The following is a 22,204-nucleotide window of genomic DNA, read 5'->3' on the forward strand; positions in this document are numbered from 1 at the left end:
TAAATCGTTCTTCTTGGTTCTGGGATTAACTTGGTGGGACGGCGGGGGGCGGGGGGGCGCTAAAACTTCCAGATAGAAAGTCGCTGTCCAGGGAAATCCACCCTGCGTGAGTCAGCAGCACCAACGACTCCCCGGGCAGGCTGGGTTGGGCCCAGAGTTCAGCTCTCCGTGGGCTTCCAGGGTTCCCGGCCCACCGGGCCCTGCAGGGAGGGAGGGAAGAGGGCGCAGGCCTGGCCCGGGGCCCGGGGCAGGCCCAGTGCTCCCCCCTGGTCCAAGGAGTGGGGGTACGCAGGGGAGGCGCTGAGTCAGTGAACAGCGCCTGGGTGCTTCAGCAGCTGGAGGGGCGCCAGCACCCCAGTTGGGGGTGGTGCTCCTGGCAGGCAGCTCACCCTGCCATCCTGCCCGCGGCCCGGTGGGCCTGGGGCCAGCCGAGGGGGCGGGAGGCTGAGAGCTGTGCCAGGGCTCGAGCAACATGGAGGCTGCCAAGAGCAGAGGGTTCTCTTACACGGACCCGAGGGATTGCCCAAGAGATGGGATATTTTTGGAGAGGGAGAGAGAGAGAGACAGAGACAGAGACAGAGACAGAGACAGAGAGATAGAGACAGAGAGACAGAGAGAGAGACAGACAGAGACAGACAGACAGAGAGACACAGAGAAACAGAGACAGAGAGACAGACACAGAGAGACAGACAGACAAACAGACAGACAGAAAGACAGAAACAGAGAGACAGAGAAAGAGAAAGACACAGAGAAAGAGAAAGACACAGAAAGAGACAGAGAGACAGAGCGAGATACAGGCAGACACATACAGAGAGACAGAGACAGACACAGAGAGAGACAGACAGAGAGAGGGAGACAGAGACAGAGATAGAGACAGACACACACACACAGAAAGAGAGAGAGAGACAGAGATAGACACACAGAGACAGAGAGAGACACAGTCAGACACAGAGAGAGAGACAGAGAGACAGACAGACACAGAGACAGAGAGAGACAGACACAGAGAGAGGGAGACAGAAACCGAGATAGAGACAGACAGACACACACACAGAAAGAGACAGAGAGACACAGACACACAGAGACAGAGAGACAGAGAGAGACACAGACAGACACACAGAGAGAGACAGAGAGACAGAGACACAGACAGACACACAGAGAGAGACAGAGAAACAGACAGACACAGAGAGAGACAGAGAGACAGACAGACACAGAGAGAGACAGAGAGACACAGAGAGACACAGACAGACACACAGAGAGAGACAGAGAGACAGACAGACACAGAGAGAGACAGAGACAGAGAGAGACACAGACAGACACACAGAGAGAGACAGAGAGACAGACACAGAGAGAGACGGAGACCCTCCGTGGCTCTCAGCTCTCCCTGATGCTAGAGTGACAGCGGGTGTTTCAGACTCAGGATTCTTCGCCAGGGCTGGACAGAGGCTCAGAATCTCAGACGTGTCTGTTGGGGTTTCATCCCCAAAGTGCGGGTCCTGGTGGTCCTGCAGCCCTTCCAGGTGATGGGTGTGGCCCGAGCCAGGCAGAGGAGGGGCAGACAGGGGGCAGAGTGAGGCTTCCAGGCACAGAAGTGCCACACAGGAACAAGCTACAAGTTCCAGGACAGAAGGAGCCTTGCCGGGAGCCCCAGCGGCTCCAGCTAAGTCCTCAGGGACCGTGGCCGCCCGCTGGGTTCTGCCTCCGAGACAGCAGCTCGGCTGACCGGAAGGACCTCCCGTGAGGGACCTGCATGTCCGCCTCCATCCTCCCAGCAAGGAATGTCCTTGCTCAGCAGTTTCTGCAAAGGCCCCGTGTCCCGTCCGTGTGCCCCTCTCTCGTGTCCCTTCTCGGAGGCTGGGCCCTGCTCCAACAGGACGGTCGGTGACACTTGTAGAAAGCCACATGGTGGGCCCATCTTCCGCTCCCGACCCCTTCCCCGGGAGCAGCCTCTGCTCCCATAGTCTCGGTCCTTCCTCTGGAACCCCAAGCTCACGCAGGAGCCCCCGGGCTGTGTTTCCAGACCCTGCCACGCCCCTCCCCGAGCGTGCAGGTAACCCTGCACGGGACCACATGCTCTCTTTTTGGTTTGTGGGGCCACACCTGGCAGTGCTCGCGGTTCCCTCCTGGCTCTGTGCTCAGGGGACCATGTGGGGTGTTGGGATCACACCCGGGTTGGCAAGCACCGTCCCCACCCCCCTGACCGCGTCATGCCCTCTGAGCTCAGGCACGTGTGTGGGTTCCCTTAATACAGCAACGATAGGTTAGCAGGCACGACCATCTCCCTCACTTTCCGGGAAGAGACTGAGACGGGGAGGCCTGCCTCACAGTGTTGGGGAGGCCTGATCGATCCACTGTGGGTCACATCCGGATCTGGGGCCCAATGAACTGCACGGATGGGGAGGGAAGGGGGAGGGAACAGGGCGGGGTGGGAGAAACAGCAGATTCCCCCTAGAGCAACCTCAGTTTGGATCAATTAGGGGGTGGGGGGCTGTATTTCCAGAAATGCGAAGGAGGTTAGAACAGCCAAACCACTGGGATGTAGGGGCACAGGCGGCCTTCAGGCACGGCTGCACCAGGCAGTCTCCAGGTCAGCAGCTCTGTCCTCCGCTGACGCTGTCTCCGGATCTGCAGCGCCAGGCCAGGAGCTGGCTTCTGCTTTAATGGGCCTTAAAGGGCTCATTCTGGGCCCGAGGGTCAGGAGGGTCTGGGGCCCAGGAGCACGGCTGGCCCTGAGGGAAGGGCCAGGCCGAAGCTGTGATGATTTTTGGGTGGGAAGGGCAGAGCAGAGACAAGGCCCGTGGGAGCCGGTGATGCAAGAACACGTCGGATGCGGTGACTGTTAGTAGGAAACTCACAAAGCAGGAAACTTGAGGCATGGCCTCTGGGTGACCCATTCTAGGAGCCGGAGAGAGAGGCGTCAGCCGCAAGTCGTAAAGGTACGAGAGGCCATCACATTCTGGGAAAAAGGCAGCTCAGATAGAGAAGGGAACACCAAGTAAAATGTGGTTGGAGGCCATGCGGGGGAAGGGTGATGCGGGCTGAATGTAGACTAGAGACCGAACACAATGGCCACTCAACACCTTTATTGCAAACCACAACACCTAATTAGAGAGAGAGAACAAAAGGGAATGCCCTGCCACAGTGGCGGGGGGTGGGGTTGGGGGAGATGGGATTGGGGGGTGGGAGGGATGCTGGGTTTACTGGTGGTGGAGAATGGGCACTGGTGAAGGGATGGGTTCTCGAACTTTGTATGAGGGAAACATGAGCACGAAAATGTATAAATCTGTAACTGTACCCTCACTGTGACTCACTAATAAATAAATTAAAAAACAAACAAAAAAAAAGGTACGAGAGGCCAGAGCCAGAGTCCCATCAGGCCGCTTGAGGAGGCTGGAGTGATAGCACAGCGGGTAGGGCATTTGCCTTGCATGTGGCCAACCCAGTTTCGATTCCCAGCATCCCATATGGTTCCCCCGAGCACCGCCAGGGGTAATTCCTGAGTGCAGAGCCAGGAGTAATCCCTGTGCATCGCCGGGTGTGACCTGAAAAGAAAAAAAAAAAAAAACCAACGGGCCACTTGAGCCGGAACGAGGTCGCAGAAGCAACAAGCAAATGTCCATATGGAACTAAAAATGTTTCGGTCATTGAGGTACAAATCATTCTGTATGTGAGCGTTGCTGTGGCTGTTACCCTAGAACCGTTCCCAGAGCGTCAACGCATCGTGGGGCCAGAGAGATGGTGTACAGGGGGGGAGAGGGGAGGGCGCTTGCCTTGCACACGGCTGACCTGGCTCCAATCCCTGAGACCTCCTATGTTCCCTCGAGCACCGCCAGGAGTGGTCCCCGAGCACGGTCAGAGCCAGGAGGCAGCCCCGAGCACAGCCGGGCGTGGCCGCCAAACAGACACACACGCAGGAAAGAATCCTTGCCTCCTGCCTCTGCGCTGCTTTGTGGGTGGGGTGTCCGGGTGGGGCCAGGAGACGGGCCTCCCCTTTCTGCTTCCGGTGCCGTCTGCTTCTGGTCAGGTGTCTGCAACAACGGCCTGGCCCCTTCTCCCCGGCGTGTGTGACCAGAGGGAAGTCGGTGCTTATGACAACAAGGAGGGCCACCAGCTCTCAGGCTCACGTCGCCCACCCTCCTCGTTCCGCTCAGAGCATCACCCTCGGGGGGAGAAGGGAGCATCCTGGGGGTCCTGGCTCCCAGCACCCTTTGCCAGCAGGGATGGGGGGAGAGAAGTTCTACCCTCCCACTGGGTCTGGCAGCGTGGTGCGGGGGGGGGGGGGGGGAGGGGAGTAGGGCGAGGGCTTCTGCACCTCCCGGAAAGGGCCACCCTGAGTTCCAGCCCCCACCTGCTTAGGCCTGGGTGGCGATGAAGCCCCCTTCGTAATCAGCCCCACCTGGGCAGAGGTCTATTAGGAGCCGACTCCCCCCCAGGGTGTATGTGGGGGGGGTGGTCCTGGGCCCCCGGGCAGGGGGGTGTGCCCTGTGCCCTCATCTCCCGCCTCTGCCCGCAGGGGTCCTGTGGCTGTCGGTGGTCTCTGAGGTGCTGTACATCCTCCTGCTGGTGGTGGGCTTCAGCCTCATGTGTCTTGAGCTCTTCCACTCCAGCAATGTCATCGACGGGCTTAAGCTCAACGCCTTCGCGGCCGTGTTCACGGTTCTCTCAGGTAAGCACGTGGGAACGGGCGCGCCCCCCCGCCCCCCTCGTGAACCCCAACGGGGCTTGACTGACTCCCCGGGATGGGGAGGGGGGAGGCTGTGTGTGCAGCCAAGCAGTGAGGCTCAGCCGGGGCATCTTTGGAAGTCAACGTCCCCTGGGCCGGGGGTGGGGGCGAGGCTTCTATGGCGGGGAGCACAGGAGGAGTCTGGGGACAGTGGGTCCATCCCAGGGATCTGAGTGTGTGGCCGCGGGGGAGGGGGAGCCTAGCAACTTAGCTTTGTGAGTGCCACACAGAGCTGCCCGGCTGGACGCTGGTGCAGTGGGAGCCCCCGGCGGAGAGTGGGGTGGGCAGTCACTGTGGGGAAAGGCCCTGGCAGCGGGGATGGGGTGATCTGGGGCTAGAGTGGTGACCGTATGGCGAAGAAGGGCGTTTGCCTTTCATACAGCCAACCTGGGTTTGATTCCTGGCTTCCCCCACGGTCCCCTGAGCCCACCAGGAGTGATTCCCGAGCTCAGAACCAGGAGTAACCCCTGAGGACCACCAGGTGTGGCCAAAAATACCCCAAAATGAATGGGGTGGTCAGAAGCACCCCATCACTCTCGGGGTGGGGGTAGAGGACACCAATAAACAGTCTTGGGTCGGGGGCCCAGCAGGCCCCATTTCTGGGGGTAAGAGGGGGAGGGGAGTGCCAGAAGGAGGAAGCTGGGAACCGGACAGCTGGAGGGAGGTCTGGCTGTGCCTTCATCTGCTCCCGAGAAACCCGGTGAAAATGGAATTTCTAGAAATCGAGCCCAGCTCCTTCTCACGTTGGCAGAGGGCCTGCAGTCTGCGAAACCTTCGGGGAAGGGAAATAATCGGCCCTAATTGAGGTTCTGACAGATAATGGAGGGAATCTCAAGGAGTGGAGCTGGTTTAAGGAATTACAGCCCGCCGGGGGGTCCGAGCTCTCGGAACGTGGCCCAGTGAGGGGAGGAAACAGACTCCCACACCCGTGCAATCGCCGAGGCCCAGAAGGGGGGCTGGGCAGGGGTTGGGATATGGGTGTGTCGTGGGACTCGAACCCAGTCGGAATGATTCGAGAAGTGATTCCCAGACCGAGCCTGCCTCTCTGTTCTGAAGCTGTATTCCGGAGTGTTCATGAAGAGCGTCGCAAGGTTCCCTGTAGGTTCTATTTATGTTTAAAACAAGTTTTAATACTGTTTACAGACATGCGCCAGTGACTCTTCACTGCAGCTACAGCCCCGGGGGCCGTGGGTCTCTGCAGACAGCTCAGGGTCAGGACCTGCGGTTATAAACCCGGGGTCTGTGGGTAACCCCACGCCCACCCCCAGCCAGTACAGCTCCTAAATGCTTAGGGCCTGACTCTAAAGATCTGTTAACCCTTCCTTGGTCCAACAGGAATGGCGCTTTCCTAAACTACATCAGGTTAGAGCAGATTGCAACAAATGATGGTAACAAATAAACCGCTATGTAACTATTTGTTTCCATGCTGTGCTGGAGTCAAACTTTGGACCTGAGCTCAATCTCAGAGCCTCATTCCCAGTCCCCTTGGTTCCTCTGCTCCCCTCAGCCTTTCTTCACAGCCTTGGCTAGCTGTGCCCCGGCATGCACCGGGTCTGCAGGGGTCCAAGCCCACCCTGAGCTTGCAGTGTGGTGAGAGACGGTCTTACGGGCAGATTCGGACATGATGGGTTGGTGTCTCTGTACTGGGCACGGTGAGTCCGGCAGGAGGGAGGGGGGCAGGAGGAGGGGGCAACATGGAAAATGACCCAGTTCTAGACAAGTAAGGGGAGGCATTGCAAGTGGAGGGGCAGCGGCCAGGCCAGGGGGGTGCCATGCTCCGGGGACTTCCTCGGGGTGGCGGGAAGGAGGCGGTGGAAGTGCCGAGAGGTGGAGTTGGAGAACTGGACGAGGTCCAGGAGCTTTACAGGCGTTCGAGTTTCCCGGGAAAAGTTGCCGCCTGGATGCGGAGTCAGGGACCACTGGCCTGGTGTGCCCTAGAGGCTGAGGGGTCGGGGGCAGCCCAGACAGAAGCGGGGAGCTGCCAGGAGGAGAGAGAGGACACAGCTGATGCCCGCAGCTGAGCCCAGCTGTAAGCGGGGCAGGCCCCCGGGGCTTGTGCACGGACTGGGAGGGCGCAGGCGAGTTGCGTCTGCGGGAAAGAGAATCAGGGGGGCGTCCTCGGGACTCAGGGTCCTGGCAGGAAACATCTGTGTCTTGATTTCTCGAACTTGTGACTGACGCTGAGACCTCCTGGGCATCCTGGTGTGTGGAGGGGTGCGGTAGTGCCGTGGCCTCCTGGAGCAGACCGAGTTTTCCACAGCACGGGAGTGTGGGGGCGGAGATCCTTAGACATGAGATCCACTAGCGACCTGCCGAGTCCCGGTTCCTAAACTCCCACCCGGCAAGTGCAGCCACATCTTTCTTTCTTTCTTTCTTTCTTTCTTTCTTTCTTTCTTTCTTTCTTTCTTTCTTTCTTTCTTTCTTTCTTTCTTTCTTTCTTTTTTAAAAACAAATGGCTTTAATATTTATTTATTCAGTTAGTTATTTTTGCTTTTTGGGTCATACCCAGCAATGGACAAGGGTTACTCCTGGCTCTGCACTCAGGAATTACTCCTGGCAGTGTTCAGGGAACCATATGGGATGCTGGGAATCGAACCCGGGTCGGCCGTGTGCAAGGCAAACGCCCTACCCGCTGTGCTATTGCTCCAGTCCCTATTATTTATTTATTTATTTTTGCTTTTTGGGTCACACCCGGCGATGCACAGAGGTTACTCCTGGCTCATGCACTCAGGAATTACTCCTGGTGGTGCTCAGGGGACCCTATGGGATGCTGGGAATCGAACCCGGGTCGGCCGCATGCAAGGCAAACGCCCTGCCCGCTGTGCTATCGCTCCAGCCCCAGCAAGCACATATTTCTGTGTCTGTCTTTTCACACAGTGGGTTTCCTCTGCTTCAGGCTGCTGCAAACGGGCCCTGAGGGGGTCCAGCGCCAGAGCAGAGTGTCCCGTGGCTGGCCTGTGACTGGGGAGGGGTGACAGTGCCACCACCAGCATGCAGAAGGGAAGCCAGGCGTCCGGAGTGCCGGCTGTGCCAGCTTCCCCAGCACAGCCCCCCACCCCATTTCTGTCCCTCCCCAAAGCCAGACACGACCGCCCGCCCCCGGCCCCCAAACAGAAGTGGGTGGTCAGCGGGAGGCAGCCAGGTCCATTCTACCAGGGGGCCTTTTCCTGCCCCCTCCCAAGGCTCATCCAAGTTTTTACCCTCAATTCCTCCCCCAAACTCGCCCCCCACCCCGAGCCCCACACAGGTTGCAGGTAGCCTTCTAGCCGCCCCTGGCATCCCACTGCTCAAGAAAATGAGTTTGCCGCTGTCCTGTGCGGAGATAAACAATGCCGGGCTCAAGGAGGTTAATTGACTTGCCCAAGGTCACACAGCTGTTCTGCCGTGAAGCTGGGATTAAACAGGCTCCTGCAGCTTCAAAGTCCCGTGTGCTGCTCGGGACACAGAGTGGGACCTTGCCGTGCTCAGAAAGCCAATACCGGGAAGGTGATGTCACGAGGCCCACGGGGCAGACAGGAGTCGAGGGAGGATAAGCACAGGGTGGGGGGTGGGGGTGTGAGCACTGGCAGAGAGCAGCTGCCCCACCTGGCCTGGAGCTGGGCCCCAGGGGGACCCTGCAGAGCAGGCAGAGGGCAGAGTGCCGGGGGCTGGGGGGAGGGGGAGCCAACCAGCACCCCTGTCCCCCGCGCCCCCCTCCCCCGGGGTCCAGCTGTTGGGCGTCCAGCTTGGGAAGCTGCTGGCCAAAGTCGACATCTTCCAGTGTAGAAAGAGAGTCGGGGCCGTCCCTGAATTATTATCATTAGCGATGAATTACTGTCATCAACTGGTTGATTATGGCTCGTCATAATAGCCGGCGTTGCTGTGACGTGCAGGCACGGACAAGCCGGCCACACGTGTGACTCTGCTCGTCACCGTGTCCTTGGGGGGGGGGGGCGCGGGAACAGCAGGACGGCCCTTCCCCGGCCGGAAGCTCAGCTTTCCCGCACACTCAGAGCCCGAGGGGGGTCGAACCCCGGACCAACCTGCAGCACCGAGGGCGGGAGAGCTGAGTGTGTCACCCTGGGTGTTGCTCCGAGCTGACCTAAGGGCCAGGTGCAGGCCCAGTGAGGGGGACAGCTCCCAGCAGCAGGGCTGGGGGGGGTCAGGTCAGCAGGGCTGTCCTCTTAACTTGTTTTCTGCAGAAGGTGCTTCCCTAGGAGAGAGCCCAGGTGGGGGTTGGGGTGAGGGGGAAGGAAACTTGAGGCTGGTCCCCCAGAGGTAAGCCTGGAGCTCAGGAAATGTTTGAATGCTTTTTTGGGGGGGGTTAAAATTATTATTATTTAAATCTGTAACTGTACCCTCACGGTGATTCTCTAATTAAAAATAAATAAATTAAAAAAAATAAAAAAAAATAAAATTATTATTATTATTATTATTATTATTATTATTATTATTATTGCTTTGTGGGTCACACCTGGCGATGCACAGGGGTTATTCCTGGCTCTTGCACTCAGGAATTACTCCTGGCGGTGCTCTGGGGACCCTATGGGATGCTGGGAATCGAACCTGGGGCAGCCACATGCAAGGCAAATGCCCTACCCGCTGTATTATCTCTCCAGCCCCTTAAATTATATATTTTTATTTAACCTGTAGCACTGTAGTACTGTCATCCCATTGTTCATCGATTTGCTTAAGCAGGCACCAGTCACGTCTCCATTGTGAGACTTGTTGTTACTGTTTTTGGCATATCGAATACGCCACAGGTAGCTTGCCAGGCTCTACCATGTGGGCAGGACACTCTCGGTAACTTGCTGAGCTCTCTGAGAGTTATGGAGGTATCGAACCTGGGTCGGCCGCATGTAAGGCAAACGTCTACTCACTGTGCTATCGCTCCAGCCACTGTGAGATAATTACAAAACTTTCAGGATCAGATTTCAGTTATGCAATGTTCCAACACCCATCCTTCCACCGGTGCACATTTCCCACCACCAATGACCCCAGTTTCCCTCCCACCATCCCACCCTACCCCCACCCCCCACCCCGCCTGCCTCTATGGCAGGCATTGTCTCCTTACTCTGTCTACTTTGGGGCATTATGGTTCGCCATACATACACTAAGAGGCCATGGTGTTTGGTCCTTTACCCACTTTCAGTACACATCTCCTATCCAGAGGGATCCCGCCGACCGTCATTGTCACAGTGGTCCCTTCTCCATCCCAGCTGCCTGCTCCCCCAGCTCTGAAGGCAGGCTTCCAACGTGGCCTTGGGTGTTGGTGTCATACTATGCTTTTAAAATCAGAAGGAAGGAAAAGGAAACCTAACCCCGAAGACACAGGAAGGAATCCCCCAGGGCTGGAGCGATAGCACAGCCGGCAGGGCGCTCACCTTGCAAGCAGCCAACCCGGGTTCGATCCCCAGCATCCCATATGGTTCCCCCTGAACACCACCGGGAGTGATTCTTGAGCACAGAGCCAGGACTTACGCCTGAGCATCGCCGGATGTGACCCCAAAAACAGACAAAAAAGAAGACCCTGTGCTGCTTTTATCTGCACGAGAGAGTTTCTGGGGCAAGTGGATGGGACCCCGAGAGAGGCACAGTGGCGGGGCTCGGGCGCTGAGCCAGGCCAGTTCCACGGATAGAGCACCGCCAGCGCCAGGGAGCTGCCGCCCCATGCTGGAGAGAGACCAGAGAGAGACCCCCGTCCCCCATGTTTCTTCCCCCCGGCACCCCGAGCCGGAGCTCACGGGGAGAGGGTAGTGCAGGCTGGTTGGACCAGGTCTGCTCTGCCCCCACAGGCTCCCCGAAATGAGGCCCCTCTACTTAGGAAGAAAGGAAGTCATTTGGAAAATGTCTGCACAACCGAGCTAACCGGGGGCTTTTAGTAAAAATTGCAGTGACATCAGGAGAGAGCTGTCCATTTCCAGGAACTAATCGGGCCGCGTGGGGTAGTCAGTAAGAATCTATTTTGTTAAGTAACGAGAAATGGAAATTTTGCAATTAAAAAAAATTAAAAAAAAAAAAAAACCCTCTACAGGACCAGCTCTTGGGAATGGGGTTCCAAGGATGATTTTCTGGGAAGCTGCTTGGGAGGTGTGTGTGTGTGTGTGTGCGTGTGTGTATATGTGTGTGTATATGTGTGTATGTGTGCACGTGTGCATGTATGTGTGTGCATGCATATGTGTGTGCATGTGTGTCCATGTGTATCCACACGTGTGTGCTTGCCTGTGTGCATACATATGTGTGTGCATGCGTGTGTGTATTGTGCATGCACGTGTGTGCATACATGTGCGTGTGTGTATGCCTGCATGTGTGCATACATGTGCGTGTGTGTGCCTGTATGTGTGTGTGTATGCCTGCATGTGTGTATGTGTGCATGCACATGTGTGTATGTGCGTGTGTGCATATATGTACACACGTATGTGTATATGTATGTGCGTGACTGGGCAGGAGTGACTCCCAGAAAACGGGACCATGCTGGATTCGGGCAGTGTTGATGGACAGGATGTAAGTCAGGCCCAGCCAAAGGCAGGCACGTCCTGGGTGCGGCTGAGAGGGTCTCGGATGCCGAGCGTGGGTGCCCACCCCGGGCCCTGGGACGAGGCTGGCCCGTGTGTCTGCGGGGCAGGAAGCTCACCGACTTAGCTCTGGCACCGGGAGCCCTCGCTGGGGCTTCATTGTCTATGCAGCGTAGATGGCATCTTGGCCTCGTGCTTGAAGTCAATTCCGGCCCCGCCCTCTCCCTCCGCAATCAGAGGTGCAGCCTGTTCAGGGTCCCGACCTTCTAATCATGTGGATTAGACCTGGCGACCTGAACCCCGTGCTGCCATCTCATTAGCACACACTCCCCGGGCAGCTCGTGAATAAATAACTCAGGAAATCCCAAGGACCTGGAGTCTTCTTCCCAGGAGGGGGGCGGGGGGGGGACTAACAGCCTGGCAGCGTTTACTATCCAGGGGGTCTGGGGGGCAGATGGAGGCTGGAGCCGCCTGCAGCGGTTTCTCAGGGATGGGCTTGAGCCCGTGACGGCGCTGGAGGGAGCGGCCAGTCTTCCAGGCTCTGGCCGGGAGTGGGTGGGGGGTGGCTGGTGGCTCCCCACAGCGCCCTGCTCGGGTCCCTGCTGTGCTCGGGAGGCAGCAGCTGAGCTGGGCTTCCCCAGACTCGGTGCTCCAAACCCTGGACTCTCCAAGTCTCCTCCTTTGAGCCCTGAGGGATTTGGTGGCATTCTTCTTTCCCAGAGAGGGTCTTTCTTTTATTCATTTGTAATCGGGGAGGGGGGAGTTTGGAGGCCACCCCTGACTGGTGCTCAGGGCTTCCTCCTGGCTCTGTGCTCGGGGATCACTCCCGGCAGGGCTCTCAGGACCATCCTGAGTCAGGGTCCGCCGCGGGCAGAACAAGGGCAGTGTCCTCACGCTCCCGTCCCTCTGGCCGGGAGGAGGGCACTGCCAGGCCTTGTCAAGGGTTTGCCCCTTGTTTCCCGGGCCTGGAACTGTGCTCTAGAGTCACAGTCGGGCGCACAGCGTCTGATGGAGTGTAATCGTCACCCAGAGGATGGATGACTCCGTTTCATTCATCTTCATCACACAAGTCACAGCCCCCGGCCGGAAACCCCGGAGGCCAAATGTGCCCCCCACCCCGGGATTTAGGACGGTTCAGATTTCAGAAGGCGACACACTACCTACAAGAGCGGAGCAGCCAGGGCAGCCCCTGGAAGCCAGCAGGGCCAGTGTTCCTGCCGCAGAGGCCGTGAGTACTCATGAATATTCATGCCAGGACACATCTAGAGACCGCGGGCAGCCTCTCGATGGCGCGGGTCAGGCCTTGCTGCTAAATGAGTTCAGGCCCAGTCAGGTTTCGGGGCCACCGAGAGTGATGAAGCCGCTCTCCGAGTTCAGAACTTCCGGGAATTTCCAGACAAGAAATAATAGACTGGAAAGTTGACGTTTCTCAAGCATGACCGATTCTCTGTGAGCGCCGGACCCCCATCTTTGCGGATGCCTCGGAGGCGGCCATAATCCCCTTTCCACAGGGGGGTGGGGGTAAGGGCGCTGGTCGGAGGGGTCGAGATTTCAAAGCCCAACGTGCTGCATGGCTCTGTGGGTGGAGGTTGCTCATGGCTCGGTCACAGGGTCGTCCCTGCTGATGTCACGGCCCACGGCTGCTAGGAGCACAGGAGAGAGGAAGGGGAGGAGGAGTCTGGATGCTTTGATCCTGGTGTGAATCTCCTGAGTCCAGACCCCAGGGTTCACATCCAGTGCTCACGTGCCTGGTGGCAGAAACCAGTGTTGCCAGCCCCAGGGACCGACTTGGACACACATGTGCTAAAGAGCAACTCCAGGGAGCCACCATGAAACACGCATGGCATTCCAGGAAAGCCCGAAATCTAGATTAGTCGGGGGGAGGGGGGAAATCTGCCTTTTTTTTTTTTTTTACTTTCTGGGTCACACCCGGCAATGCTCAGGGCTGACTCCTGGCTCTGCACTCAGGAATCACTCCTGGCGGTGCTCAGGGGACCATATGGAATGCTGGGAATCAAACCTGAGTCCGCTGCATGCAAGGCAAATGCCCTACCTGCTGCTCCAGCCCCGAAGTCTGCCTTTTTTTTTTTTGCTTTTTGGGTCACACCCAGCAATGCACAGGGGTCAGTCCTGGCTCATGCACTCAGGAATCACCCCTGGCGGTGCTCGGGGGACCATATGGGATGCTGGGAATCGAACCTGGGTTGGCTGCATGCAAGGCAAATGCCCTACCTGCTGTGCTAATCACTCCAGCCCCAAAGTCTGCCTTTTAATGCAAAAATATTTCACTCTCACTGTCACTGTCATCCCGTTGGTCATTGATTTGCTCGAGCGGGCACCAGTAACATCTCCATTGTGAGACTTGCTGTTACTGTTTTTGGCATATCAAATATGCCACGGGGAGCTTGCCAGGCTCTGCCGTGTGGGCAGAATACTCTCAGTAGCTTGCCGGGCTCTCCGAGAGGGGCAGAGGAATCAAACCCGGGTCACATATTGTAAAGCGCAAGCTTTTAAGTGCAGTGCGGAAAGGTTCTTAGCAATTGTGGCCACAGCGAACACTATAAGCCCCTGAGGGCTGCCCCCTGAGGCACGCCCTGCCTTACCCCACACCCTCAGCAAAGTCAGAGTTAGCTTTGGCAGGGAGGGGAAACTGAGGCCTTCCGCTGAGGCTTTGGGGGAAAGGGAGCCTGGGACCACCAGGGCCCGGATCAGTTTTCTTTGACTCCGTTTCACGGATTCTAATAGCCCTTCGGGAAACTCGTGGCTTTCTCAGGGACGAAGGTTGGGGCGGGGGATGCATAGGGGACCCTGAGGTCCTCCTGGTTTCGTGAGCTGGACAGGGCGGGCAGGTGGCGTGCCCCAGGGAGCCGCTGTCCGCCTCAGGCCAGTCCCTTTCAGCTCTTCCTGCGGGCAGAGGAGCCTTGGGCGCGCGGGGGGAGGAGAAGCCGCAGAGTTTCAGCGTGAAACACGAGTGGAATGAGAATCCAGACTCTTCCGGGCAGGCTCAGCAACGTGGCTCAGCGCTCCAGCCGCCAGCCTCCCACTGCGGCCCAGCCTCCCCCCCTCCCCCTCCCCCGGGGCTGGCCACGCCCCCGGCTCCGCCTCCTGGCGCTCTCCAGCCTCGACTTCCCTGAGCAGTGCCCAGACAGGGGCGCCCCGAATCGGTCTGGGCAGCAGAGCCCCCTGAGAGCGTGCTCACCCGCCCCTTTCTCCCCGTGCCCTGGCCAGCGACCGCTCTGGGTGCGGGGCCTTTCTCTGTTGAGTTGGGGACCGTCCCTGCCTCCGTCCCCTCCCTGCCGGCAGCCCCCGCCCACACCCTCACAACCAAAGGGTCTCCAGGCACAGCTGTGGGCCTCTGAGGGGCTGTGGGCCTCCCTGGGGCGGGGGTCTCTGAGGGACTATGGGGGTCTCCCAGGGTCTCCCTGGGGCAGGGCCTCCTTGAGGCTATGAGCCAGTTGCTGTCAGATTTTCTGCTTTAAAAATAAACAAAAAAAAAAACCAATCTAAGCCCACATGCCCTTATTTTAATGGAAATTCTCCAGATTTTTACACGTTGGGGGAAAAAAAAGTTCGTCATTTTTCACAGCTCCAGTCAGCTGCGTACGAGTGGACGCAGTGCACGGCCGCCCATTGGAGATCCCGCTGGCTGCATGTTCTGTTCGAGTATTTGAGTGGGTTCTGCTTCACTCCTCAAGTCCCCCTCCTGGCCCCAGGGCGCGCCCGTCCCCCCCCCACAGCTGCTTCCTGGCCTGGCCCGGTGCCTTGCAGATAATAGACACTTAATAAATACTCTGGGACGAAGGGGTGGGGAGTTACAGCGAGTTAGGGCCTGCCGAGGCCCCGGAAGATTCTAGAGGGGAAGAAGGACGTGTCAGCTGGGCCCTCAGCGGGGATTGTGGGGGCGGGGGGGGGGTGGCGCACCCAGGCGGTGGGCAGAGCGGGAGGCCTGGAGGCTCCCGTCCTTGGCCTTCCCCAGACTGGCACTGGGCACTGGAGTTCCACCACGGCCTTCACCTCCTCCAGGAAGCAAGGACTGGGGGATGCCAGCCACTGGATCCCCGTTCCGGTGGATCCCTACCAGATCCCAGTACCAACCAATGAGCCTAGCCTCAGGCACAGACACTGTATCACTGTCTTCCCATTGTTCATCAGTTTGCTCAAGTGGGCAACAGTAACATCTCCATTGTGAGACTTGGTACTGTTTTTGGCATATCGAATACACCACGGGGAGCTTGCCAGGCTCTGGCGTGGGGGCGGGATATTCTGGGTAGCTTGCTGGGCTCTCTGAGAGGGACGGAGAAATCGAACCCAGGTCGGCTGCGTGCAAGGCAAACGCCCTCCCCGCTGAGGATATCAGCCTCAGGCACAGGATCAAAGAGAACTTGGAGCTTTAGGGGAAAGAGAAGCCAGAATTTTAAATTCATTTTATATTCATGAAAATGGTAAATAATCGTCCTAGCCCAGGAGCTGCCAAGTGGACATATGGATGCAGGGCTCAGGACCTTGGTCTCGGGGAGCCCCTGAGCAGTCCTGGCACAGCCCCAACCCCGGACCGCTGGACCTACGGCAAGTCCAGGAAGTGTCCTGTGAGGGGCGTGGCCAGGAGGGGCGGGGCCTGCGGTGTGAGCTGTGGGGGGTGGGGCGGGCAGCCCAGCGCTGGGAAGAGTTCCCCCATTTCCTCAACTTCCCCGGGCCAGATTCCTGCAGGCTCAGCACCCCCCACCCCCCTCAGGCATCCTGGTCCCGGGTGAGACCCGTTTGTCTACACTGCCTGCGACTCACTCAGGCAGGAGTGGACCCTCCTGGCCCCAGGTGTTCCCACTTTGTCCCTAGTGTGAGATTAAAGTGTGAGACTGGGGGCAGAATCCCGCCCTCCCTTTGCTGTGCTGGGTGGCTGGCGGGCGGCTGAGCCCCGCCACTGCTGTGGGCAGGACAAGAGGCACAGAACCCGCCTGATGGTCGCTCTGGAGCTCCCGTGTGTGGTCATGTGCGCGAGGAGCGTGTGTGTGGAGTGTGTGGTGATGGGGGGGGCAATGTATGTGTAGTGTGGTGTGTGTGGCGAGATGTATTTGTGTGTGTGTGGTGCCGAGGTGCGGAGGTGTGTGTGGTTATGCGATGTGGGGGGGTGTGCTATAGAGAGTGTGGTGTGTGTGTGGTGAGGGGTGTGTGTGTCTGTGGTAGTGAGGTGTGGATGTGTGTATGGTGAGAAGCATGTGTATGAGTATGCATATGCGTGTGTGTGTGTGTGTGTGTGTGGTGAGGTGTGTGTGGAAGTGATGCTGGGTGCTATGTGTGTGGTGAGGTATGTGTGATGGTAGTTTTGTGGGGAGCCGTGTGTGGTGAGGTGGGGGGGTGTGGTAGTTTTGTGGGGGGCTGTGTGTGGTGAGGTGGGGTGTGTGGTACTTTTATGGGGGGCCTTGTGTGGTGAGATGGGGTGTGTGATAGTTTTGGAGGGGGCCGTGTGTGTGGTGAGCTGGGTGTGTGGTAGTTTTGTGGGGAGCTGTGTGTGGTGAGGTGGGGGTATGTGGTAGTTTTGTGGGGGGCCATGTGTGGTGAGGTGGGGGGCTGTGTGTGGTGAGATGGGGTGTGTGGTAGTTTTGTAGGGGCCGTGTGTGTGGTGAGGTGTGTGTGTGGTAGTATGTGGGGCCGTGTGTGGTGACGGGGGCAGGAGGGTGTGCTGAGCGAGAGGGTGGTTCAGGGTGGGGAGGGGGCTGCGGCCCCCACCCCACCCAAGCCTTCCCAGGTGTCAGAGGGAGGCCGCCGTGGGCCAGGGAGTGTGAGGGCAAGCCCCCCAGACACAGCGGTCCCCCTGCGTGTAGCCAGGCTGCGCTTAATGCGGCACGCTTGAGAGAGTCAAAGAAAATGCTAGAAGGAGACAGAAGGAGGCCGAGGCAGAGAGGGGGAAACGCCGAAGGGAGGGGACCGACCCAGTTCCCCGGAGCACAGGTGCAGGTCGATGGGGGGGGCTGCCTAGGACCCCCCGAGCCTGAGTCCGCGCTGCCAGGCTCTGCGCCCCCTCAGATCAGCACCCAGAGTCTGTCTGAACAAGCACCCCCTCAGAGCCCCCCGAGGCATTCTAGAAGCTTCTCTCCTGTATGGCCACCGCATGTGCCCTGGTGCCAGCCCAGCTGCAGAAGCTGCACACGGACCTTGGAGGGGAGGGGAGGGAAGGGGTCGCTCAGGGCCTGACCCTCCCCTGCCCGCCTGTGGGGGGTCGTGGCCTCACCCCTTCCACCGTCAAAGGGACTAATGTGGCAACAGGGCCCACACACCCCCTGCCCCGGGGCCCTGCGTGTCATGGGGCATAGGCAGAGCTGAGCGGGTGGAGGCTTGGGACAGCATCTGTCCGTCTGTCCGTCTGTCTGTCCCGGGTCCCGCCCAGGCTCGGAGCTCTAAGCCACATGGACCCCCTCTTCCCGCCCTCACCGAGGGGCGCGTGGGCCGCGCTCAGGGCATCTGAGTGCTCCGTCCTCAGGGGCTGAGCTGCCGGAGGGGGGCCCAGGGGCCTCGGGGGGTTCCGCGCTGTGTAGTCTGGGCTCAGCGCCTGGTGGCGGCGAGATGCTCGCGGAGCCTGTCCCACGCGCCTCTCGGCTGCGCGTCTGCTCGGAGACGCCACTCAGGGCGCAGGTGGGCCTATTCAGCGCCGGGCCCGCTCTCAAAGCTCAAGGCACGCAGGGCCCCGGGGCAGGGGGTGTGTAGGCCCTGTTGCTTCTAGAATGCCTTGGGGGGCTCTGAGGCATTGTTGCTGCTTCTTTGCTTTCAGTTTTTGGGCCACACCTGGCGGTGCTCAGGGCTGACTCCCGGCTCTGCGCCCAGCGTTCACTCCTCCTGGGCTTGGGGACCTTAGAGGTGATGCAGATCGCACCTGGGTCACTTCCTTTGGGGGCACGGGTGGGGCGCTCCTGCCTCCTTCCCCCCTGCCACTGCACCCCCCACAGCGGGTGACCTTCCCTGCCCGCCGCCCCCAGTTCCCACTGACCTTTCACCCAGCACTCTCCCGTCACCTTCCAAGCCCTCCACCCTGGAGAGGGAGGCAGCCGTGGCCCCAGGCTCATACCTGTCACTTGAATGAAGAGACTCGGGGGTCTCAGGCACTCAGAGACGGGGGAACAGCCTCTGTCGAAACCCACCTCGCTTCCCAGCTGCTCTGCAACCCCCCACACTGCAACTCCTCATGCCACCACCTGCCCAGGACAGAGATGGGCCTAGACCTCCCCTCGGGGGTGGCCGTGCCCCCTCATTAGGCTGCTGCAGTATAGACAAGACGGGTGGGATCTGGGACCCCAAAGGGGGAGGCCCCGATGAGTGGCATCGCCAGTTCAGCTACTGTACGGGGGACGCAGAGCAATGGCAGGGACAGACATGCGGACGCTCAGGTCTCGGGGGTCCTGGAGGAGAAGGGGGGGCGCCCAGGTGCCGGAATGCTGCGGGGAGAGGCGGGGGGGGGTGTCCCGAGGGTGCCACGCCCCGAGATTCTGCCCCGCAACACGCAACTCGCCGCGTCGCTCCCCGGCCGATCCTCAGAGGCGGGAAAGCGGCAGACTCAGGGTCCGTGTCAGGAAGCGCGTTCTGCGCCCCGAAATAGGCCGAGACTCGGTTCTCGGGAGAGTTTCTATAAATAGGCCAAGGCTTCAAAAATAGACCTTCCAAGGCAGCGCGGCCTCCGGGGCGGGGGGCGGGGCACGGGGCAGGGGGGCCGCGCTGGTCTGCGGAGGTAGGGGTCGACTTCGGGTGGTCCGGGCACAGCCCTGAGGGGCCGTTTGCACCTGCCCTGGAGGCGCGTGTCCGGTCGCCTGCTGCCCGAGGCTGCTCCTGCTAAGTGGGTCAGGCCTCAGTTCTGCGCTTCCCTGGCCAGCCCGGAGGCGTCCCCGCCCCCGCCCACCCCGGCCGGCCCTGTGTTCCTTGGGTGGCCAGAACCTGGCCCCTGCAGCCGTCCCCGCAGCCCCCCGAGCTCAGAGGTGGTGTGGTGGGGTTCTAGAAGCACTTGCTTCCCGCAGCCCTCCTCGCCCCCAGGGCTGCCGTCCCCCTGCTCTAGCTGGCCCACCCGAGGGCTCCCGGCCCCCTCTCCCCCACCATGGCTGCCCCTGCTTCCCCGAATGCTCTGCCCGCCCCCTCCTGCCCACCCCTGCCCGCCCCACACTGGACTGGGCACCGACAGACTCTTCCCAGCTCCCAGCAAAGCCCTTTGCCTGCTAGAAGCTGCTCTGTTCCCTGGCCTCTGTGTCCCCTTCTCCACGGGTCCCGCTGCCGGTCCTCAGAGTCCCTTTCTGTCCTCTTCTCTGTCCCCACCGGTCCCCCCCACGTGCTCCCAGACGCGCCTGGCTGGCCTCCCCCCTCTGCTCACCCGGTCCTCCACAGGGTCCCTCTACGGCCCGGGGTCTCGCAGGTGTTCAGACCTCAGCGGTGGGCCCGCCCGTGTCTCCACACACCCCGGCCCCCCCTCGAATGCCCCTGGCCCCCACCCCGAGGGCCAGCCATTGCGGGTCAGGAGCTGGGCAAGTCACAAAGCCTGGGAGAGAGTCCCGAGGAGGGGCGAGTGGGTGAGGGTCCGTGCCGGGAGCAAGGCCACAGTCCCGCTCGCGCGCATTTGGGGCTGCAGGGATGTAGGTCACTCTGTAGCCAGCTGGAAAGAATCGTTTCTGCTGATGGGGCACGGGGAAGGCCCCGCCTGGCCCTTGAGACAGATGATGCAGGGGTGGGGGTGAGGGGGTTGTGGTGTGATGGGTTGGGGTCATGGCCCCAGCTGGGGGTGACCCTGAGGGTATCTTCTGGGGGTGTCCCCTGGAGGGATTTCCTTGGGGTATTCCCGGAGGGCGTGTCCCCTGGGAGTTCCCTGGGAGTGTGTCCCCTGGGGGGGTTCCCTGGGGGTATGTCCCCGGGGGGCGTGTCCCCTGGGGGGTTCCCTGGGAGTGTGTCCCTTGGGGGTGTACCCCACGGAGTAGTATGCCATGGGGGTGTGTCCCCTGAGGGGTTCCCTGGGGCTGTGTCCCCTAAGGGGTTCCCTAAGGGTGTGTCCCCTGGGGGTATCCTTTGGGTGTTCCCTGGGGGTGGGTGTGCCCTGGGGGGGCCTGTCCTCTGCGGGTTTCCTGGGGTGTGTCCCTTGGGTTGTGCCTTGGGGGTATTTGCCCTGGGGGTGTGCCCCGGGGGCTAGACTGTGCCCTGGGGGCGTGTCCCCTGGGGGAGTTCCCTAAGGGTGTGTCCCCTGGGGGTGTGCCTAAGGCAGTAGTGTGCCCAGGGGGCGTGTCCCCTGGGGGGTTTCCTGGGGCTGTGTCCCCTGGGGGTGCACCCCATGGAGAGTTGTGCCCTGAGGGGGGGTGGCGGGCCCAGGCTCTTGCTCTACAGAACAAACGTGCTTCCAGGGCCGGCCTGGGGGGGGGGTGAATCACCCCCGGGGGCCCCCAGCTCTCTCTGAGTGCAGTGTAATTTCCACTATTGACTCCGCTGAATGCATGGCCTTTGTGTTTGGGAGTGAATGGAATTCAGTGGAGAAATCAATGCTTTCCTCAACTAACAATTGGTAAAATTAATTATTCTGCCAATGGCCTGGGCCTGGCCTCTGGGTTCCGGGGGAAGTTTGGGATGATGGTGACTCTTCTGTGTTCCCACCCCGAGGGGGGATTCTCAGGAGTGCTCTGCGTGCGGGGTGCTCCCGGGGCTCTCTGCAGATGCTCCGTCCGCTGTGCTCACCCTCCACCCCCCAGACACACTCGAGCGCGGGTTCGAGAGTAGAGGAACAGGACCTGACAGGTGAGCTGGGACATCCGGGCGTGTGGCATGCGGAAGCAATGCTGCAGCCAACGGCTTGGACACGGGTCTGGGTGGGCCGGCGGGGGTGGGCCGGGGGAGTCGGGGAGAACATCCAGCCAGGAAACAGGCCTGGGCAGAGCCTGGGATGGCCTAAGGCGCCGTTCCGGAAGATTCTGACCATTCGCTCGCCGAGAGACGCTAGCTCTGGGCCCCGTCTATTCAGCCGGGCCGGCGGGACCCCAGGGTGCGGCCGTTTCTGCCTTTCCTCAAGGAGAAACAGGAAGCAGCACGCGGGGATAAACTTGGTTTTGTGACTCCTGGCTCTGTGCTCACGGGGCACTCCTAGTGGTGCGCAGGGGACCCTAGGGGGTGCTGGGGATCGAACCCGGGTCAGCCGAGTGCAAGGCAGGCGCTGTCCTCGCTGTGCTGTTGCTCCGGCCCCCAGTGATAAGCTTGAGAAGGCGGGAGAAGGCGGCACTTTTACTTGTTACTGCCGACGTTTGGGATGAGGGGCAGGAGCAAAGGGCCTGGGGCATGGCCCCTCAGGGACTCTCGCTCAGCCATCAGGTCCCAGACAGACGAGGGGACCGCCGACTCTCACCCTGGGCGGGGAGCCGCTCTGAGGAGGTGCCCGCGAGACACCCCAGGAAAAGGCGAGTCACAGGTCACTGGGCGCCCGGGTCTCCGAGGGTGCAAGGCAGGAGAGGATTCGGGGGCCCAGGGTTCCGGGTTGTGCTGCTGTGGCCACACCCAGGCCCATGGGGGGGGGTGACCCCAGTTTCCGGTGCCGGTGGGGAGAGCCACCGTGAGGGTAATTGGGGGAATCAGAGCACCCCAAGGGTGCAGGAGGGAGTAACGGGGCCTGTGACGAGGATGGGCTCCTGGGCGCCCCTGAAACTCGGTCCCTCTGCCCTGCTGTTCTGTAGCCGTGAAACGGCTCTAAGCAATCTGCAGGCGCCTTTAACCCGCCGTGCTTGGGAATAAGCGTCTCCGCAGTGACGGGATCAGGAGCCCCAGGACGTCCCCGCAGCTGCAGGGAAAACCATTGCACAAGAGGGAGCCGGCGGAGGCAGATTCCTAGAAGGAGAAATCCACTCCGGCAGGAGGGATCCCGGAGCACTGAGCTGGGAGCAGCCCCTCCCCGCCCCGAGCACGGAGCTCAGAGTGGTCCCATGCACCACCTGGTGTGGCCCAGAAACCAAAATGGAAAGAAATAGAAAAGTGCCTGTCGTTGAGGCCAGCT

General features: G+C 60.2%; 1 protein-coding gene across 1 annotated transcript in view; it reads left to right on the forward strand.

Annotated features, from left to right (window-relative positions):
• The window catches only part of GSG1L (GSG1 like), a 149,992-nt gene that overhangs the window by 99,718 nt on the left and 28,070 nt on the right, over window positions 1–22,204 (forward strand). The window contains exon 3 of the mRNA XM_055135757.1: window positions 4,511–4,663. Coding sequence (XP_054991732.1) covers window positions 4,511–4,663 — 153 coding nt within the window. The remainder of the gene's footprint in view (window positions 1–4,510; window positions 4,664–22,204) is intronic.

Source organism: Sorex araneus, chromosome 4, assembly GCF_027595985.1.
Source record: "Sorex araneus isolate mSorAra2 chromosome 4, mSorAra2.pri, whole genome shotgun sequence".
NCBI lineage: Eukaryota > Metazoa > Chordata > Mammalia > Eulipotyphla > Soricidae > Sorex > Sorex araneus.